The 19,930-nt window shown below is 49.7% G+C and overlaps 1 protein-coding gene across 1 annotated transcript in view; it reads right to left on the minus strand.

Moving 5' to 3' along the window:
* The window catches only part of L1CAM (L1 cell adhesion molecule), a 324,282-nt gene that overhangs the window by 81,135 nt on the left and 223,217 nt on the right, over window positions 1–19,930 (minus strand). Inside the window, 3 exon segments of the mRNA XM_029609487.1 lie at window positions 3,321–3,443; window positions 4,553–4,772; window positions 4,898–5,013. Of these exon segments, the coding sequence (XP_029465347.1) occupies window positions 3,321–3,443; window positions 4,553–4,772; window positions 4,898–5,013 (459 nt within the window).

The raw sequence follows: 19,930 nt of genomic DNA on the forward strand, positions 1-19,930 counted from the left end.
CTACCCATGGATTATAGGGAGTTTCACCTTTCCCCAGTGGACCTCCCGAAGAAGGAGAGATGCCTAAGCCTCGAGGGCGAAAAGGCATCGATGGATATTGATTGTGGTGGCATCGAGGGCACCGAAGCGGTGTGTTTAGGCACCGAGATCCCCAATGGCCTTGGCATGGGTTCCGGCCTCGGTGGATCCTTTGTGGGGATTGGGCCGGAAACTGCCTCTTCCTCCTCCGAGGAACCCGATATAGGAATCGGTATCGATGGAGGCCTCGATGGCCAACTCGATGCCAGCGTGCTCGGTGGCATGAGCAGAGTCGGAAAGGCATCGATAAGCGTATTTAGGCGCTCAAGGAGCGGTGCAAACATCAAGGGTGCCAAATCCGATGTCGGTATGGGGGCCAACACCGGTGGCAACTGGAATGTCCGAAGGGCATTCTGCACTGCCTCTTGGACCATGTGGTCCAATTCCTCCCGTAAAGCCGGCATGGATGGCTCGGCAGCTGGGGTAGGCGGCAGGCTAGGCGTAACTGAAAACTCCACAGGGGTCTGTGGAGGTTCAGAATCTGGCACCAGTATTGGTGGGGAACGCCTTGGGGCCTCGGGTCTGGAGGAGTATGGGTGCTCCTCCCTCCGGGCTTTTTTCGCAGGTGGCTCGATGGATTCCGATGCCACTGTGGTATCAGTGCCGGCACTAGGTGGAGACCCGCGTCGGTGCTTCCCACGGTGCTCAGTCCAGTCTTTCCCCAGCACCGAGGATGATGATGCTGATGCCTTTGAAGGTGTCGGTGACACCCGCTCCACCATACTCCTTGCGAGGCATCTTAGAAGTGATGGGCCCTCTCCGGCCGGCGGAACATGGACTGGAGTCTATGGAGCAGAGGTTTTGGAAGCAAACAAATGCTCCATCTTATCCAGTCGAGTCCGGTGGCCTTTGGGAGTCATTTGTGCACAACTCGGGCACCGACGAACATCATGCGAGTGTCCTAAGCACAAAACGCACACACTGTGCGGGTCCATTAAGTACAAGGTCCTTGGACACTCAGGGTATTTTCTAAACCCGGTCGCCATCGAAAAGGGGGCGGACGCACAGTCAGTGACCGTCGGGCACCAGTAGGTATTTTGACGGAGCTGACCAGAAACACGGGGAAAAAACTTAACAAATGTCGGAGGATACAAAGTGCGATGGGGGACCCGGTTTAGGGTATAAGGAGAAGATAAACTTCGAGTTTTTCTGTGAGGAAAAGTGTGAGGTAAATTCACACAGAGCTCCTAACCGCGAAGCAACTGCTGCGTGGAAAAAAAGAGAATGAAGAGGGATTCCTGGTGGCTACAGGGTTAGTGACATGCTGGGCATGCTCAGTGTGCCAATCAAAGTTCTAGAAACTTTGACAAAAGTATTCTGTGACAGGGCTCCATCTGATGATGTCACCCATATGTGAGGACTACCGTCCTGGGAGAAGAGCAGTATCTGAATTCAAAAAAGCATGGATTGTAAGGCTGATTTAGTTGGCAGGATGGGCAGACTAGATAGGTTGTATGTTCTTTTTTTGCTGTCACGTTCATATGTTTCCATGTTTCCCTAGTCCATCATGTACTGAGCATTCAGCACCAGTTTCACAGAGCTAACTTTTCCTTCTCAGCAAGATAAGGCTTCAGCCTGACCTTCCAAGCCCAAACTGCTTGGGGCAACATTCTTGCTCAAATACTGCAACCAGAAGCACTAGGGCCTCATCTCAGACATTTTCAAACAGTTGTAATGGACATCTTTTATTTACACCTGGGGCATATTTTGAAGCTGTTGGTCTGCTTCCCTAACAAGGAGGGGAGGCTGCGAAAATAAACCCCAGAGCCCGGAAGGCTGAATAAGAGCAGCGCAGCTGCAAAAAACAATGCGTTCCAATTCTATTTTCTTTTTTAATTCGCGTTGGCCTCACCAGAGCACAACCCGCGGTTGTCTCTGGGCCGGGGGGGAGGGACCAGCCCACCGGTAAATCCCCCCCCCCCAGTCACTCACTGGCTGCTGCTCCTGGTACACTGGAGTGAAGGGCAAAGCACACGGCAGGCCTACCACCGAGGAGAAATGACTCTGCTCCTCGGGAGGCCCGGCTCTTTTTTTTTTTTTTTTTGAAACTTTGTTTCAGCCAAACAAATTTAAAGGACTCCTGTGACTGCCACTCTTTTTTTTTTTCTTGTTTAGAGTCAATTAGCCAGGACTGCAGGTTCTGCCACCTTCATCTGCTGGAGACAGAGAAATACTGAAGGGGCTGTAGGTGGCGCATCCTACTTACAGGGGTGTCCTTCAAGTTTTTCTCTGTCTCCATCTGCTGGAAGGAAGGCATAACCCAGCAGCCTGGGCTGATCCGGGTATGTACAGGGAATTTGAAGCTGTTGGTCTGCTTCTCTAAAGACTTGAGGAGCACAATGCAGCAAAATGAAATTAAAAAATAATTTTAACTACAGATGATCGAAAAGTTAAAAAAAGTAGCTAAAGAGACTGCTTAACTACTGGAAAGGAGAGAAGAAAAAAATTCTGCGTGCTGGCTTGGCTGACAACGAAAAAGTGACAAAAATCCTAACCTTGAAGCCAAAAGAGATTCTGAGCACAAGAAAGAAGTAAGGCAAAAAATAGCCAAACAGCTGGGGGAAAAGCTCTTTGATGTCTGACATCACTGGTGGGAAAAAAGCAACTGAGGGGAACTGCAGAGGTGAAGCAATGCAAGAAATCCTATGCTTGTGCAGTAAGGGCCTTGAGGTCCTTTCAGAAAGCTCTGGAATAGTTGTCCATTTGGTGCTGAGCGCAGTCATGTGACCAACTTGTGTGAATTGGTGACCCCGCTTGTCTTTAGAGAAAATAAAAAATATATAGGTTGAAAAGTTTGTTTTTTGTGAGGACTGCCTGCTCATCTGGCTCACCCATCTCTGGAAGAAGGGAGAAAGGGAGGTCTTCCCTGGTGCCAAAAGAGGAGCTAAAAAATTAATATAAAAAAATAATTTACGTTTTTGATGTGTGTTTTAGTTCTCTGGGAAATGTCCTGGTCCATTTCTGGTAATCCCTTTACAAGACATGCAGCAGAGAGGAGATGAAATGAGGCCTAGCAGGGAGGAAGTGACACATCTGATATTCAGGAGCTGCAGTGAGGGAGGAAATAACACACCAAATGCAAAAGAAGACTGCTCAAACAACTGGCCATTAGTCAGGAGGCATTTCAGTGCACTTGGGGATTTGTATTCTTTGGTTTTCCCTGACAAGAATGATAGGCCTGAATTCCAATGTACTCAATGGACCAGGCCCAGCAACCCCACACCCTTTGAACGTGAACTTACTGGGCTGGTACTGGAGGAAGTAGCCTGTGATGTGGCCGTTGGGCTTGCGGGGTTCGCCCCAGAGCAGAGTCAATGACGTGTCTGAGACCAGCTCCAGGTTCAAGAAGGCCGGCTCCCCAGGCACTGAAAAGGAAAAAGAAACCATGTAAACACTTCCCCACTTTACATCACGGGAAGGAATTAGCGCCCACAGCTAGTAAGTCACAACCTCCCGTTACATGCTGATCTCTTGTTACATTTTGTATTGGTGGGAGGCTGTTTATATCCCTACTGCTGCAGGTATTATCTTATTGAAGTCATCCACTAGTATAGGGTGACCCAGATGGCTCAAGGTTCTCAGAGAGAGGCTGAAGGAAAATTAGTTCTTACCTGATAATTTTTGTTCCTGTAGTACCACGGATCAGTCCAGACTCCTGAGTCCTCCCCACCGTGATAAGAAAAGGCTATGCTTTAGATTTTGCACATCGCCTTTGGGACCAATTTCTGATCTCTCCATGCGGTTATGAAGAGAAGCGGAGGGCGGTAAAGACATGTTAATAACGGACCGTAGAGTCTCCATGCAAAAACGGGGCACTAGAAGGCATCTGTTTATTTGCTTCAAATCTAGAATGGGCCGGAAGGCCCCCTCTTTCTTGGGTACTACGAAGTAAATGGAATAATGCCCTTTTCTTCGTTCTGCTGGAGGAACTGGCACAATGGCACCTAGCTGAAGAAGGCGCTGCAACATGTCTTGTACTGCCCTCCGCTTCTCTTCATAACTGCATGGAGAGATCAGAAACAGGTCCCGAAGGCGACGTGCAAAACCTAAAGAGTAGCCTTGTCTTATCACGGTGAGGACCCAGGAGTCTGGACTGATCCGGGTACGTACAGGGAACCAATCTTGTTTTTATGTAGAGTGACATCAGCTTTGAAATCTTACTCCGTCTCCATCTGCTGGCAGGGGAGTATAACCCATTGGTCCTGAGACCATCTGGCTACATGCTAGGAAATCTTGGTTTTACAGCTATTCTGTCTCTGGCAAAAAGTCAAGAACTACAAGTCCGTAGATGCCCTAGCGAAAAGAACAATGCTGGTGAGCCATCCAATGACCCTTCCATGAACTCTAAATGTGCTGCTTTCAGGGCTCCTCCTAAAAGTCTCCCACACATGCTTCCTGATGGTCATGTCAGTGGCTGCAACACTCCAAATCCCAATCATGAGTCCAACTGATGAAAGGAGAAGGGGGTTCTCACCTCCTTCAGGAGTGCGGAAGGACTTGGCTGGGCTGGGAGGTCCATCCCCCTTGCCGTTAAAGACCCGGACCTCAAGGGAGTAGTGGCTGAATGGCTCCAGGCCCTGGATAGTGGCATGGTGCTGGTCCCCATGGACAATGAAGATATCAGGCTTGATTCTGTGAGAATGCAAGTTTGACTTGCCATGGGCCCCGGTTCTAGGTTCGATCCAGTAAGATACCTAAGGAGGGGAGATAAAAAAAAAAAGATGGAAGGCCAGGTCGTGCCATTCCTGTTTCACAGTAAAATGTATTTTCAGTTTCCTAGATTCTCTGCATTTTTTTTTTGAAGTTTCCAATCACTCACCTTGTAACCACCAAGATGTCCATGGATGTGCTTCTTAGGCAAGGGAGACCAAGTGACCTTAATGGCACTGCGGTTCAGCACCTCAATGCCCACATTCTCTGGTTCCTTATCTGGAACTGCAAGGGAAAAGCACGCAATACTGGTATATTAACCAATTCACAGAGCCCCCCCCTCCCCTCCGCACAGAAACTGATAAGCCTCTGGGCACCATGACTCCTGAGCACACCCTCTTTCCATTAACCCCTTTCCACCCCACTCACTGGCTGATTTGCAGCAAAGGAAATTGGTTCTTACCTGCTAATTTTCAGTCCTGTAGTACCAAGGATCAGTCCAGACTGCTGGGTTGTGTCTTCCTTCCAGCAGATGGAGTCAGAGAAAAGCAGAAAAGCACACCCTAGATAGACCGTGTGCCACCTGCGATCCTTCAGTATAATCAATATCAAAGCAGAATGAATGTAAAAACCAATGACTAGATCAAGTAAAGCAAACTGCCCTATTACTTTCAGTTATGTATTATTTTTTTTTATAAACAAGAAACAGCAAAAACTATGTATAAGTACGCGTACAAAACTGTCAAAGCGCCAAGATCTGCAAATAGAAAACAACTGAGCGGACTCTCCTGGACAAATCCTCTCTGGGCGGGCGTCTGGACTGAACCTTGGTACTACAGGAACGAAAATTAGCAGGTAAGAACCAATTTTCCTTTCCCTGTACGTACCAGGATCAGTCCAGACTGCTGGGATATACCCAAGCTGCCCTAAACGGGGTGGGACCCAGAGAGTCCCGCTCGAAGCACACTGCTGTCAAAGGAATCGACATCCGGGGCCCGGACATCTAGTCGGTAGTGCCTAGCAAAGTGTGCAACGATTTCCAAGTAGCAGCCCTGCAGATTTCTTGATGTGAAACACATTGGCTCTCGGCCCATGACTCTGCTTGCGATCTGATAGAATGAGCCTTAAGCCCATCTGGTACCGGACGCCCGTGACAAATGTACGTTGAAGCAATAGCATCCTTTAGCCATCGGGCAATGGTGGTCTTAGAAGTCTTACATCCTTTCTTTGGACTGCTCCATAAGACAAAGAGATGATCAGACGGCTGAAAAGAATTAGTCACCTCCAAATACCGCAGAAGAATCAGTCGAACGTCCAACCTCCGCATATCCTGTCCCTGAGGTGAACTCTTATCCACCTCTGGAAAAGCTGGTAACTCCACAGATTGGTTGACATGAAACGCCGAGACCACCTTTGGCAGAAAAGAAGGCACAGTCCGAAGCGAGACTCCAGAGTCCGAAATTCGTAAGAATGGCTCCCTACATGACAAAGCCTGGAGTTCGGAGATGCGTCTAGCCGAACAGATAGCCACGAGAAAAAACGTTTTAAGAGTTAAATCCTTCAACGTGGCCCGCTTGATAGGCTCAAACGGAGAACCACAAAGTCCATGGAGCACCAAATTCAGACTCCATGAAGGACAAACGGCCTGCACCGGCGGGTGCAAATGTTTACCTCCCCTCAAAAAACGAACAACATCCGGATGACCCGCGATAGAGGACCCCGCAATCTTACCTCTTAAGCAGCCTAACATCACTACCTGGACTCAGAGTGAACTATACGCCAAGCTTTTCTTCAAGCCGTCCTGAAGGAAGGCAAGAATGTGAACTATCGTGGCCTGCCGTGGGGACACCTTCAACCCACTACACCAGGAATCAAACACTTTCCACACTCTAACAATCAGGTTTAACTTACACACCTAGTTTATTATTTTAAATTGTTACCATCTATACCACCCATATTTCTCTTTATCGTGCCCTTCTGTAAACTGTGGTGATGGTATTTAACTTAACGACGGTAGAGAAAATTTTTTAAATAAATAACATAGGTAATAGAAATAGACGTCTTTCGTGCTCTCAGAAGGGTAGTAATCACTGCCTCCGGATAGCCTTTCTTTCTCAATTGCTGCCTCTCATAAGCCAAGCCGCTAGACAAAAGCGATCCGCCTGTTCGAAAAATACTGGACTCTGGCGCAGAAGATTCAGTAGATGGCTCAGACATAAAGGACCTTCTACCTTTAGGTTGATCAGATCCGCAAACTACGGCCTTCTCGGCCACTCTGGAGCCACCAGAATAACTGGCCCTCGGTGAGATTCTATGCGCCGTAGAACCTTTCCCACCAAAGGCCATAGAGGAAACACGTATAGGAGAATGTTGAGAGGCCACGGTAGTACCAGAGCATCCACTCCTTCTGACCCGTGCTCCCTTTTTCGACTGAAAAAACGAGCCGCTTTGGCGTTTAGGCGAGTCGCCATCAAGTCCAGCCGAGGGATTCCCCACCGGCGTGTTACAAGCTGCATCGCTTCTTCGGACAGTTCCTATTCTCCGGGGTCTAGCCACTGCCTGCTGAGAAAATCCGCCTGAATGTTGTCCACTCTAGCTATATAAGACGCCGCTATGCGGGACAGATGGCATTCTGCCCAGGCCATCAACTGGTCCACTTCGGAGGCTACCGGTCGACACCGGGTACCTCCCTGACGGTTTATGTAAGCTACGGTGGTTGCATTTTCTGAGAGGATCTGGACCGCTCGGTGTCGGACAAGTGGCAGAAATTGGTGCAGCGCTAAACAAACCACCCTGGTTTCCAAATGATTTATGGACCTCTGGGCTTGTATAGGGGACCACTGGCCCTGCGTGGACCGAGATTGACAGACTGCTCCCCAACCTGTCAGGCTGGCGTCTGTTGTGACTATGATCCATTGGGGAGTTTCCAGGTCCACACCCCGGAGCAAGTGATGCGGAACCAACCATCAGGATCCGCAGGCACCGAGGGCATGGGGAGCTCTGGAACCGGAGCTGTGTGAGAAAGTCTTGGCCCAGCACCCCCCAGGTCCATAGCAGGTCTCAAAAATCTAACCGGAGGAGCAACTGGATTATCTAAGTCAGCCTCAGCCTCCATATATGCTCTATGCAGCAGCAATACAAATTGCGATGAAAAGGGGTGTTGTTTCTTTAAGGCCCCCCCCCGGTGGTAAAATTGAGGGTGGGGCCGAGTCAGGCTGCGAATCGCGGGGTCGTTGAGGACTTAATGCCGACAAGGAGGGATATCATCACCCCCCCAGACCTGATCTGCATCGGCACCCGCTCCCATGCCGAGCAGGGACGTGCCAGGCCTCTGTCTCTTGGCTGCCGGAGCGCTAGAAGAGCCACGCGATCACGGAGAAGCAGAGCTCTGCCCCGAAATCGGCCTCCGCGAAGGTCCCTCACCCCTGGGAATACACCGGGAGCAGAGACCCTCGCCTAAGCCGTGTCGACGGCTCTCCACATGCCCCACAAGTCGACCCACGCGGCATGAAAGCACGTGAAAATGTGAGCAAGCAGCCGGGTGAAGAAATTCCACCCCCTCCGGAGGCCCGGGAGATCGCGACAGGCTAGGGCTGAGTGAGCAGAAGGTTTGTGCCTAAATTCCTTCTCTTTTTCAATAAAACTCTCCTCTATTTTTTTTTTTTCTCAGCCACTGACAGGGGAAAAATCTAAACCTCCCTGTACAATTAGTATGAACACCCACCAGAGGAATTATACTTCTCTGGTCTAGTATAGAAATAGTGTCACCAGAGGAATTGTACTTCTCTGGTCCAGTCTAGAGGGGAGAGAGTGACCGGCCCACCGGTAAATACTCCCCCCAGCTCACCGGGCAAGCTATTAGTCTCTGGGAATAAAGGCTTTAGGGCAATGCCCTGCCTTGCCTGCCCCTAGAAAAAGAAAATTAGTTCTTACCTGTTAATTTTCGTTCCTGTAGTACCACGGATCAGTCCAGACCGTGGGTTGAGCCTCCTGTCCAGCAATTGGAGACAGACCAAAACTGAAAAGGTTATCCTATATCAGGACAGAGCCTACCCTGCAGCCCTTCAGTATAACCATTGTCAAAGCAGAAAAGAACTAAGATAACCCAGTAAAGAGATCAAGCAAGTAACACAACTCAAAAGAGTAACAGACGAAACAATTATGAACAAGGAATGGACTCTGTAAAATAGTGCTCTTGCTTATCCTTGGACATCATATAGATGCTTCCGGTGTCCTTAAGATAATGATAGGTGAGAGTCATCCAGAGACCTGTAGGAAGAGCTTTGAGTGGACGGCAGAAAAGGAAGAAAAACCAGGGAAGCGTGTCTGGACTGATCCGTGGTACTACAGGAATGAAAATTAACAGGTAAGAACTAATTTTCCTTTCCCTGTACGTACCCGGATCAATCCAGACCGTGGGATGTACCAAAGCTTCCCTAAACCGGGTGGGACCGAGACAGTCCTGCTCGAAGCATCTGCCGCCCAAATGAACCAAAAACTGGGGCATGCAGGTCTAGACGATAATGCCGAGCAAAAGTATGCAGGGATGTCCATGTAGCGGCCTTGCAGATTTCTTGCGGAGAAACTGACTGACTCTCCGGCCATGAAGTAGCCTGAGAATGCAAGGAGTGAGCCTTCAAGCCCTCAGGAACGGACAGGCCTTGGCAAATATAAGCCGAGGCAATCGCTTCTTTCAGCCACTGAGCAACAGTAGTCCGAGAAGCCTGTTTTCCCCTATTTGGACCACTCCAAAGGACAAAAAGATGATCGGAGAGTCAAAACTCATTGGTGACTTGGAGATAATGGAGTAACATTCGTTTCACATCAAGCCGGCGAAGATTGCCCCCATCGGGACCCGCAACATCCTCCGCAGAGAATGCCGGAAGCTCCACAGACTGATTAACATGGAAAGAAGAAACGACCTTCAGCAAAAAGGAAGGAACCGTTTTGAGAGAGACTCCCGAATCCAAAAAACAGAAAAAACTCCTGACAGGACAGCGCCTGAATCTCTGAAACCTGACAAGCGGAACAAATAGAAACTAAGAAAACCGCCTTAAGCGTAAGGTCCTTTAGCAGAGCCTGATGGAGAGGTTGGAATGGAGCCACACAGAGAGCCTGGAGAACTAAATTGAGATTCCAGGACGGACATGTGGGTCAGAGGGGGGTTTCTCAAGTGTTTGGCGCCCTCCAAGAACTGAGCAACGTCCGGGTGAGACGCCAAGGGGTGCCCTTCTACACGACCGAGAAGAGAACCGAGAGCGGACACTTGGACACGCAACGAATTGAAGGACAGACCCTTGGAAAGGCCCTTTTGAAGGAAGGACCACGGAGACCGGTGCCGAACGTGCCGAGACACCCGAGTCAGCATAGACATTCTCAGAGACCTTCCAAATGCGGACATAAGCTAACGAAGTAGATGGATTATGCGCCCGCAGGAGGGTGGTAATCACCTCTTCCTTATAGCCTTTATGCCTCAGCCGTCGCCGTTCAAAAGCCAGGCCGCTACACAAAAGCGATCCGCCTGGTTGAAAAATACGGGACCCTGCTGTAATAGACGAGGAAGATGGCCGAGACGCAGAGGGCCATCCGACGCCAGATTGACCAGATCCGCGAACCATGGCCTGCAGGGCCATTCGGGAGCTACCAGGATGACCGATCCCTTGTGGAGTTCTATTCTTTGGAGAACTTTTCCCACGAGAGGCCACAGAGGAAACACATAAAGGAGGACATCCGATGGCCAAGGGAAAGCGAGGGCATCCACTCCCTCCGAACAGTGCTCCCTCCAATGGCTGAAGAACCTGTTGGCTTTGGAGTTGGTTAAAGTCGCCATGAGGTCCAGGTGCGGAGGGCCCCACCTGTTGATGATCAAGGTCATGGCTTCGTCCGAGAGCTCCCACTCTCCTGGATCGAGACGCTGGCAACTGAGGAAATCGGCCTGCACATTCTCCTTGCCCGCTATGTGGGAGGTGGCTAGACAATCCAGATGTCACTCCGCCCAGGCAAGAAGTCGGCTGGCTTCCAGAGCCACTAAGCGACTCCGCTTGCCCCCCTGCCGGTTGATATAAGCTACCGTCGTGGAGTTGTCAGAGAGGACCCTCACCGCCTTGCCTTGGAGCAGAGGTAAAAACTCCTGTAGAGCTAGGCGTACTGCCCGGGCTTCCAGCTGATTGATGTGCCAGCGGGCTTGGACCGGGGACCAATAACCCTGAGTGATCTGAGACTGGCAGACTGCCCCCGAGCCGGAGAGACTAGCATCCGTGGTGACTATGATCCACTGTGGAGTCCGAAGAGGCATTCCCTTCAGAAGATGCGGAAGCGAAAGCCACCACTGTATGTCGGCGATGATAGAGGCCGAAAGCCGGAGAACTATTTGAAACTGTTCCGACACCGGTTGCCATCGGGATAGCAAAGCTCTCTGTAACGGACGCATATGCGCAAAAGCCCAGGGGACAAGGTCGATGGTGGAGGCCATAGTCCCCAGGATCTGGAGGTAGTCCCACGCCATCGGGAGCGGGAGATAAGGTTGCGTATCTGGTCGACGAGCTTGAATGCTCAAGCACGGGGCAGAAACACTTTTCCGACCCGAGTATCGAAGCGCGTCCCCAGAAATTCCAACACCTGGGAAGGCTGGAGATGGCTCTTGGGAAAGTTTACTATCCACCCGAGAGAGGTAAGAAGAGCTAAAACCCAGCTGACTGCCTGTCTGCAGAGGATTTCTGATTTGGCTCGCATGAGCCAGTCGTCCAGATAAGGATGGACTAAGCCTCCCTCCCGTCGGAGAGTCGCTGCCACCACCACCATGACCTTGGTGAAGGTGCGCAGCGTGGTGGCTAGATCGAAGGGAAGCGCCCGGAACTGAAAATGCTGGCCCAGAACGTGGAAGCGGAGATACGTCTGGTGTGCGGGGCGAATCGGGATGTGTAAGAATGCCTCTGTTAAGTCGAGAGAGGCCAGGTATTCACCGGGATGAACAGCTGCAATGACCGCCCTCAGGGTCTCCATACGAAAATGAGGTACCTTGAGGGCCGGGTTGACCCTCTTGAGGTTTAAGATCGGGCAGAAGGAACCTTCCTTCTTTGGGACGACGAAGTAGATGGAAGACTGGCCGGCGCCAAGCTCCGCCTCTGGGACTGGGATAATGGCTCCCAGCTTTTGAAGCATGGCAAGGGTTTGAGCCCAGCATCACGCTTTAGACGTCCGCATGGAGAGACTACATAGAGGTCCGGCAGATCTCGAAAAAACTCTAAAGCATAACCGTCTCAGATAATCTCGAGGACCCACTGGTCTGACGTGATCTTGACCCATTCCTCGAAGAATAGGGAGAGACGACCCCCTAGATTGGGGACTGAGGAATGGGTTGACCGAATCTCATTGGGAAGTGGGCTTCGGGGTGGTACGCTGAGGTGCCCCTTCAGGGAAGGGCCAACGACCGCGAAAGGGCTGAGACCAAGACTGAGACCGCGAAGGATAACCCCGAGAAGAAGTACCATGCTCCCGAGCCGCATATCGATGTTGGCCCTGAAAACGGGACCGGGAAGGCACAAAAGCTCGAGACTGTTTCGGTCGGTCCTCCGGGAGCAGTCCTCTGGGAGCAGTCCTCCTTGTTCTCACCCAAGGAATTAATGAGCTGCTCAAGGTCCTCGCCAAAAAGCAACTTACCCTTAAAAGGCAAAGTGCCCAATTGCGCCTTAGACGCCGGGTACGTTGACCAATGTGTAACCAGAAGAGCCGTCTGGCCAAAACCGCCAAGGCCATTGCTTTCGCCTAGACGCAGAGAAGATCGTACAGAGTGTCTGCCCCATACTCAATAACACCATCCAACCTTTCAGCCTGCTCCGCCTCCGCAAGGGGAAGGTCCTGCATGCCGAGTAATTGCTGAACCCACCTAAGGCCGGCCCGCTGCATGAGACTACTGCAAATAGTCGCCCGAACTCCCAATGCCAGTACCTTGAAGATACGCTTAAGATGGAATTCGAGTTTGCGATCCTGTGCATCCTTCAAGGCCGTAGCCCCCACCACCGGAATAGTTGTGTGCTTGGTCATAGCGGAGACTGAAGAATCCACCATGGGAATTTTCAGCAGTTCCAGGCAGTCCTCCGGGAGCAGATAAAACTTGTCCATGGCTCTCCCTACACAAAGTCCCGCCTCGGGAGCTTCCCATTCCCAGAGGAGTAGCAATTTGAGCATAGGGTGACAAGGAAAGGCAGAAGCCTGGGCCCGGAGTCCCGCCAGGACCGGGTCCATGTGCTTAGGCAGTGCTCCTGTAAGAGTATCCGCTGGGGGACCCTCAATTCCTAACTCCTGGAGGACAAAAGGAATGATGGGTTCCAACTCCTCCTTCTGAAACAAACAGAGAACCCTGGGATCATCCCCTTCGAGAGGAAGAAGCATCCCCACTAAATCCACATTTGGATCCGGGGTCCCCAAAGGCGCCGGAGGGTCCGGACGGGGGGGGGGGGGGGGGGCCGGGACCACCCGCACCCTGACAGCCCCCTGTGGATCCGGAGCCACAGGGGTGAGCGGAGGGTCCAACCGCGGAAGCTTGGCTGGCGGGGGACCTGGGGAGGGGTCCTTCTCTTCCTGCAAGCTGGAGCACAAATTCCGATGAAAAACGAGGCCTAGACTTGCAGGGGGGGGGGTCAGGGACCACGTCCTGGGGTCGCACGGGGCTCAAATCGGGGGGAGATCTAAAAAAATCTTCATCCCCTGCGCCGAGCAGCCCCGAATCAGGAGCTGCTAAAACTCCCAAAATGGCTGCCGTTCCCGCGGTTTGCCAACCCGGGAACGGCCTGGCCACGCGCCTGGAAGATCGACCTCGGGCTGGATTTGACTGCACTGCCTGGGAGGGGCTTTCCCCACCTGGCAGACACGCAGAACATAGCCCCTCGCGCGAAAATCGCGTCGAGGGCTCCCCACAGGCTAGGCTGCAGTGTGATCACGGCATTCTCAGTGAAGAGGAGCCACAGTCACAGAGAAAAACAGCTGATAAGGCCCCCCTTCGCTGCCAGGAGGAGCAGAGGCAGAGGACTGAATCCTGCACGCTCCTCTCTGAGCGCCCGACTGCTGGCGACAAAGAACCTCTGCACCCCCGAGGTAAAAATAATGGGTTTGTGGGGAGACTTAATTTTTTTGTTTTTACTTTATCCTTTTTTTTTTTTTAAACGGAAAGCAGGCAAAAGTGTGTGTGTACCCTAAAGGCACTGACAGGAGAGAAATCTCCTTAACACTTAAGGGCAGCCAGGTACAAGGGGAGTGACTGGACCACCAGTTTCACCCCCTATAGGAGCACCGGGAACTGGGGCTTAGGCTATGTTGAAAGAAAACACAAGGGGCCAAGCCCCCCCTAAGCCCCTCAAGAGCATGGAGACAATGCTGTCTCCAAAGAATAAAAAACAGAGCGAATTCCTTTTTTTTTTTTTAACCAGAACCAAGAAAAGTACTTGCTTGATCCACTAGGATAAGTACACAAACTGGAAATATGGCTAAACTAGCCAAGATCAGGAGACCGCGGGTTGAGCTGATCCATCTGCTAGAGACAGACAAATACTGAAGGGCTGCAGGGTAGGCTCTGTCCTGATATAGGATACCCTTTCAGTTTTAGTCTGTCTTCATCTGCTGGACAGGAGGCTCAACCCACGGTCTGGACTGATCCGGGTACGTACAGGGAAAGTTTACTAGACAGCCCAAAATTCATTTACTAAATCTTTTTTTTTTTTAAGTTGATCTAGTCAATAGTCAAAAACCAAACCTGGTCATAAACAATATATATATATCTGTAAAATTTGACAAGGATCAGGACTGCAGGTTATGCTCTCTTGCATCTGCTGGAGTCAGAGAGATACTGAAGGATCGCAGGTGGTACACCGGTATATCTAGGGGTGCTTTTCAGCTTTTTCTCTGACTGGAAGGGAGGCATAACCCAGCAGTCTGGATTGATCCTGGTACGTACAGGGAAAACCACTTTATCTCCCTGTGCTCAAACTGCTGCTGTTTACTGTCCAGGGAAGGCACGTTACCATTTATTTATGTATTTATTTAGTGCTTTTATATACCGACATTCATGATACAGATCAAATCATATCAGTTTACATGGAACATAGGGAAGTAACATTAACATAGCCAAGAATAAACGAAAGTTACAATAAAACAGGGGTACTCAAACTGGGAATAAGAGGAGCCAATGGCAGAGGAATTCTGAACTAAACATATCAATACAACAATATTTACAAACGCGGTAAAGGGGATGCGATGACTAGAGGGCCTTGGAGTGAGCCTGTAGATGGGGAGGTCCCAGATTAAGGGAAGGCTTGTTGGAATAGCCAAGTCTTCACTTTTTTTCTGAAGGTCAATAGACAGGGTTCTTGTCTAAGGTCAGAGGGCATAGCATTCCAAATGTTAGGTGCCGCTGTCGAGAAGGCTCTCTCTTTGGTGGCTGAGTGGAGTGTGGATTTGGCTGGGGGAGGGGGGGTGAAGCGATTCCCTGTAGGCTTCTCTGATCGGTCTTAGGGACGTGTGTAGAGTGAGTGGGTATTGGATATCGATAGGGGTTTGATTGTAAACTGATTTGTGAATGATGGTGAGACATTTGTGTAAGATTCTGAAGCTTATAGGAAGCCAATGCAGATTTTTTAGGATAGGTGTGATGTGGTCTCTTCTGTTGGCGTTTGATAAGATTCTGGCAGCCGAGTTTTGCAGCATTTGAAGCGGTTTGGTGGAAGAGGCGGGAAGACCTAGTAGAATTGAATTGTAATAGTCTAATTTGGAAAAAATGATGGCTTGGAGTACTGATCTGAAGTCCTGGAAATACAGAAGCGGTTTGAGTCTCTTTAGCACCTGAAGTTTGAAGAAGCAGTCCTTAGTTGTGAGGTTGATGAACCTCTTTAGATTTAGCTGGTTATCAATTATAACGCCGAGATTTCTTGCTTGGCTGACCAGGGTGTTGGTGTGGGACAGGTGAAGGTTCTCACTGAGGTTGGGAGAAATAAGGAGCAGTTCCGTCTTAGATGTGTTCAGCACTAGGTTTAGGTTCGTTAGGAGGTGGTTGATGTCTTGAAGACAGTTGTCCCAGAATTTAAGTGTTTTTGAGAGGGATTCTGGTATCGGGATCAGGATTTGAACGTCGTCTGCGTATAGATAGTGTTTAAATTTTAGCTTCGTGAGCAGCTGACAGAGGGGGAGCAGGTATATATTGAAGAGTGTGGGTGACAGGGAAGAGCCCTGAGGTATACCTCTTGTGGAGTTGATGCGAAGAGACTCTTTGTTATTGATTTTTACTTTGTATCCTCTGTTATTGAGGAAAGAGTCGAACCATTTGAATGCTGTTCCTGTTATCCCAATGTCTGTAAGTAGTTTGAGGAGGATGGAGTGATTCACCGTGTCAAATGCAGCCGAGATGTCAAGAAGTACAAGAAGGAAGGAGTGTCCTTCCTTGGACAACATAAGGAAATAGTATGCCTTACAGGGCAGCAGTTGCAATAAATGCTTGCTACAGAAAAAGAACAAATATTTTGCAGAGTTAAGAAAAAGTAATTGCAGAGTTAAAATACTGCAGACTTAAATGGGCCCAAAGTTGCTCATTTTGTGCTGAACTTAAGTATTTTGTTGGCTTTCTCAAGTGTGAAAATGGTTTCCAAAGTTTTAAGACTATTAGTCTCAAAACTTAGTCCCAAACGTAGCTGCATATGAGCCTTCCTGGGTCTTGATCTGGACTCTGTTGCTGAATAGCAGAGGGGCAGGTGTGCATGAAAAAGGCTGGCAGGAAGTACACAGAGTCAGGGAGAAAGACCGATACTTCACGCATATCCAGCATAGCTCTCTGCTTCAATGGCAGGGGAGAAAGACTGATACTTCACGCATATCCAGCATAGCTCTCTGCTTCAACAGCAGGAGGAATGAAGAAAAATGGATCTATATACAGACAACCAACAAGGACTGAATTACATAGTCTGGGTAAACAAATAAGCATGGGTGTAGCTTGCTTATTGCAGCGGTTACTACCCCTAACTAATTAAGCTAGATATTTCACTTAGATGCAGTTCCAACACTGCTCTCTACATTAATGGTGTGGGTGGAAGAGAAATAGAACCAAAAGATTACGAAGAGCCAAGAGAAACAGATAAGTATGAGGGAAAAAAAAAAAAAGTGCGAAGCTTGCTGGGCAGACTGGATGGGCCATTTGGTCGTCTTCTGCCGTCATTTCTATGTTTCATTTCTATGAATGGGAGACACGATTTAACACCCATTCTGCTCTGCATACTTAAGAAGTTTTTCATTTTAATGAACCACTGGTAGAATGCTGAGTAATTTTGAATAAAATATATTGATTTTCTGGTGATTTATTTCTTGCCCTGAGCCCTTGCAGGCTGGGAGTACAAGATGCCATCTCTTATGCTATAAGAGACATCACTCACAGAATTTACTGACTTTTTATGGAGCACCTTTGCACCACCCGGCACAAGATGCAATCTTTTGTACGGTAAGAGGGTCATTTTCAAGACATTTTATGTGGCTAAATGAGTGTTTAGCCAGGCAAGAAACTTGTCTGATTATTGCTTCCCCTCCCCCCCCAGTGTGAACAGCACACCTACTTTTACCTGTGAGGAAAAGGGGCAGGGTTAGGGAAGGGAAGGGAGAATGCATGCAGGGACGTTTGTCCCTGCTTCAACAGAAGTTCAAAGTATGCGACTACAAAGTCTCTGCGCTCCCTTGCTGGCCTGAATATGCATAGGAAAATTCTGCAGGAATGGAGAAATTACTTACCTGATAATTTCATTTACCTTAGTGTAGACAGATGGACTCAGGAACAATGGGTTATATGCTCCCTCCTACTAGCAGATGGAGACAGAGTCAGGTTTCAAAGCTATTGTCACCCTAGATACACCCCTGCAGTGACCTCAGCTCTTCAGTATTCTCTTCAAAAGCCATCGTGGACATACTATTGAATAACATTTGGATATAACTTGATTAGAAACTTGTTTAAAAAACTGGTGACCATAACTGTACTCAACCAAACATAAGTGCTGAATTCCAGCAATGTTATAGGTGCCCTGATCTAGAGATAGGGCGACGACTTACCCATAACCTCTTGGAACAGAGATTCACCTCAAGGGCGATTCCTTGGTATCATTCATGGCCAGCTGAGTCCATCTGTCTACAGAAAGGAAAACAAAATTATCAGCTAAGTAATTTCTCCATTTCTTAGTGTGCAGTCAGATGGACTCAGGACCAATGGGATGTACAAAAGCTACTCCCGAATGGGGTGGAAGGCTGCTCGCAGTCCGGTTAGCACCATCCTCGCAAAGGCTGCGTCCTCTCGGGCCTGGACGTCCAGGCGATAGAACCTGGAGAAGGTGTGTAAGGCAGACCACATTGCTGCTCGACAGATGTTAACGGGAGACAGTAGCTTAGCTTCCACCCAGGATACTGCCTGAGCCCTAGTGGAATGAGATTTTACCTGAAGGGGTAAAGGCTTCCCTGCCTCTACATAAGCTCCCATGATCACTTCCTTGATCCAGTGAGCTATGGTAACTCACAAAACCACTTCACCTTGTTTCCTTCCACCGTGAAGAACAAACAAGCGGTCTATCTTGCACACCAGTTCTGAATGCTCCCAATACCGTACTAAAAGCCTACTGACATTTAAGTGGCGCAGCAGGCAGTAGTCTTCCGTGTCCTTGCATCTTTCTAGGGACAGTAAGGAAATGGATTGGTTCAGGTGAAACTCTAAGACTACCTTTGGCAAGACTACCTTGACAAGCTGTGTAATGTTCCTGGAGTAAACTAGAGGAATGGCTCCCGACAAGAAAGCACCAGTAGTTCAAAGATGCGATGAGCCGAGCATATCTCCACCAAGAATACAGTCTTCAGTGTTAACAGGCATAGAAACAGACTGTGCAGCGGCTGAAAGGAAGACCCTGTTAAAAAGTCCAATACTACATTGAGGTTCCATAGGGGCTCCGGCCACTTTAAGGGTGGTCGGAGATGTTTAATCCCTTTTAGGAAACGGGCCAAGTCTGGATGTGTTGACAGGCGGGCTCTGTTCACTTCGCTCCTGAAACAGGAGAGAGCCACCACCTGGACCTTCAAGGAGTTGAGGGACAACCCTTTGGTTCAGGCTGTCCTGTAAAAACTCCAGAATTATGGGGATCTTGGTCGGCTGAGGGGGCACCCCGCGTTCCTCGTACCAGGCCTCAAATATTCTCCAGATCCGTACATACGCTAAGGACGTCGAGAACTTCCGCGTGCAGAGCAAGGTGGTGATTACTGCCACCGAATATCCATGCTTCATCAGGCGAGCCCTCTCAAGGGCCAGACTGAAAGACAAAACAGAGTTGGGTCCTCTTGAAGGATTGGACCCTGTTGGAGAAGGTCCCTGTGTGGGGGGAGGCATAGGGGGCTCTCCACCAGTAGCCTCCTTATGTCTGCATAACACGAGCTTCTGGGCCAATCCGGGGCCACCAGAAGGACTAATCCTCTGTGGCGTTCTGTCTTGCAAATGACCTTGCCCAACAGAGACCACAAAGGGAAGGCGTATAGTAAGTCCTTCTCTAGCCAGGTCTGGACAAGGGCGTCGATCCCTTGGGAGTGCTGATCTCTTCGGCGACTGAAGAATCGGGGGACCTTCACATTCTGAGATATGGCCAGTTGGTCGATGGATGGGAAGCCCCAGCAATCTACTAGAGGCTGGAAGCTCTGGTTGACAACGCCCCTTCGCCTGGATCCAGATTCTCCCTGCTGAGAAAGTCTGCTCTGATGTCTTTTCCTGTGATATGGGAGGCTGAGATCTCTTGTAGATTTAACTCCACCCATTCCATAAGGGGGTCTATTTCCAGAGACACTTGGTGGCTTTTGGTTCCTCCCTGGCAGCTGATGCAGGATACTGTTGTTGCGTTGTCCGACATCACGCGGACTGCCTATCCCTGGAGCCTGTGGCTGAATTGCAGACATGCTATTCTGACAGCTTGGGCTTCCAGGTGGTTTATGTTCCACCGCGCCGGGTTGTCAATTCCTGACAGCTCCCCACCCTTGGAGGCTCACGTCCATCATAAGGACTAACCAGTATGGAGGGGACAGGCTTACACCCTTGGTTAGATGAATTTCCTGTAGCCACCACTGGAGCCGAGAACATACTTCCATCAGTATGTGGAGGCAAATCGAGTAGTCTTGAGACAGTGGGTTCCAATGTGACTGCAGGGAGTATTGG

The sequence above is a fragment of the Rhinatrema bivittatum genome, chromosome 1 (assembly GCF_901001135.1).
Source record: "Rhinatrema bivittatum chromosome 1, aRhiBiv1.1, whole genome shotgun sequence".
NCBI lineage: Eukaryota > Metazoa > Chordata > Amphibia > Gymnophiona > Rhinatrematidae > Rhinatrema > Rhinatrema bivittatum.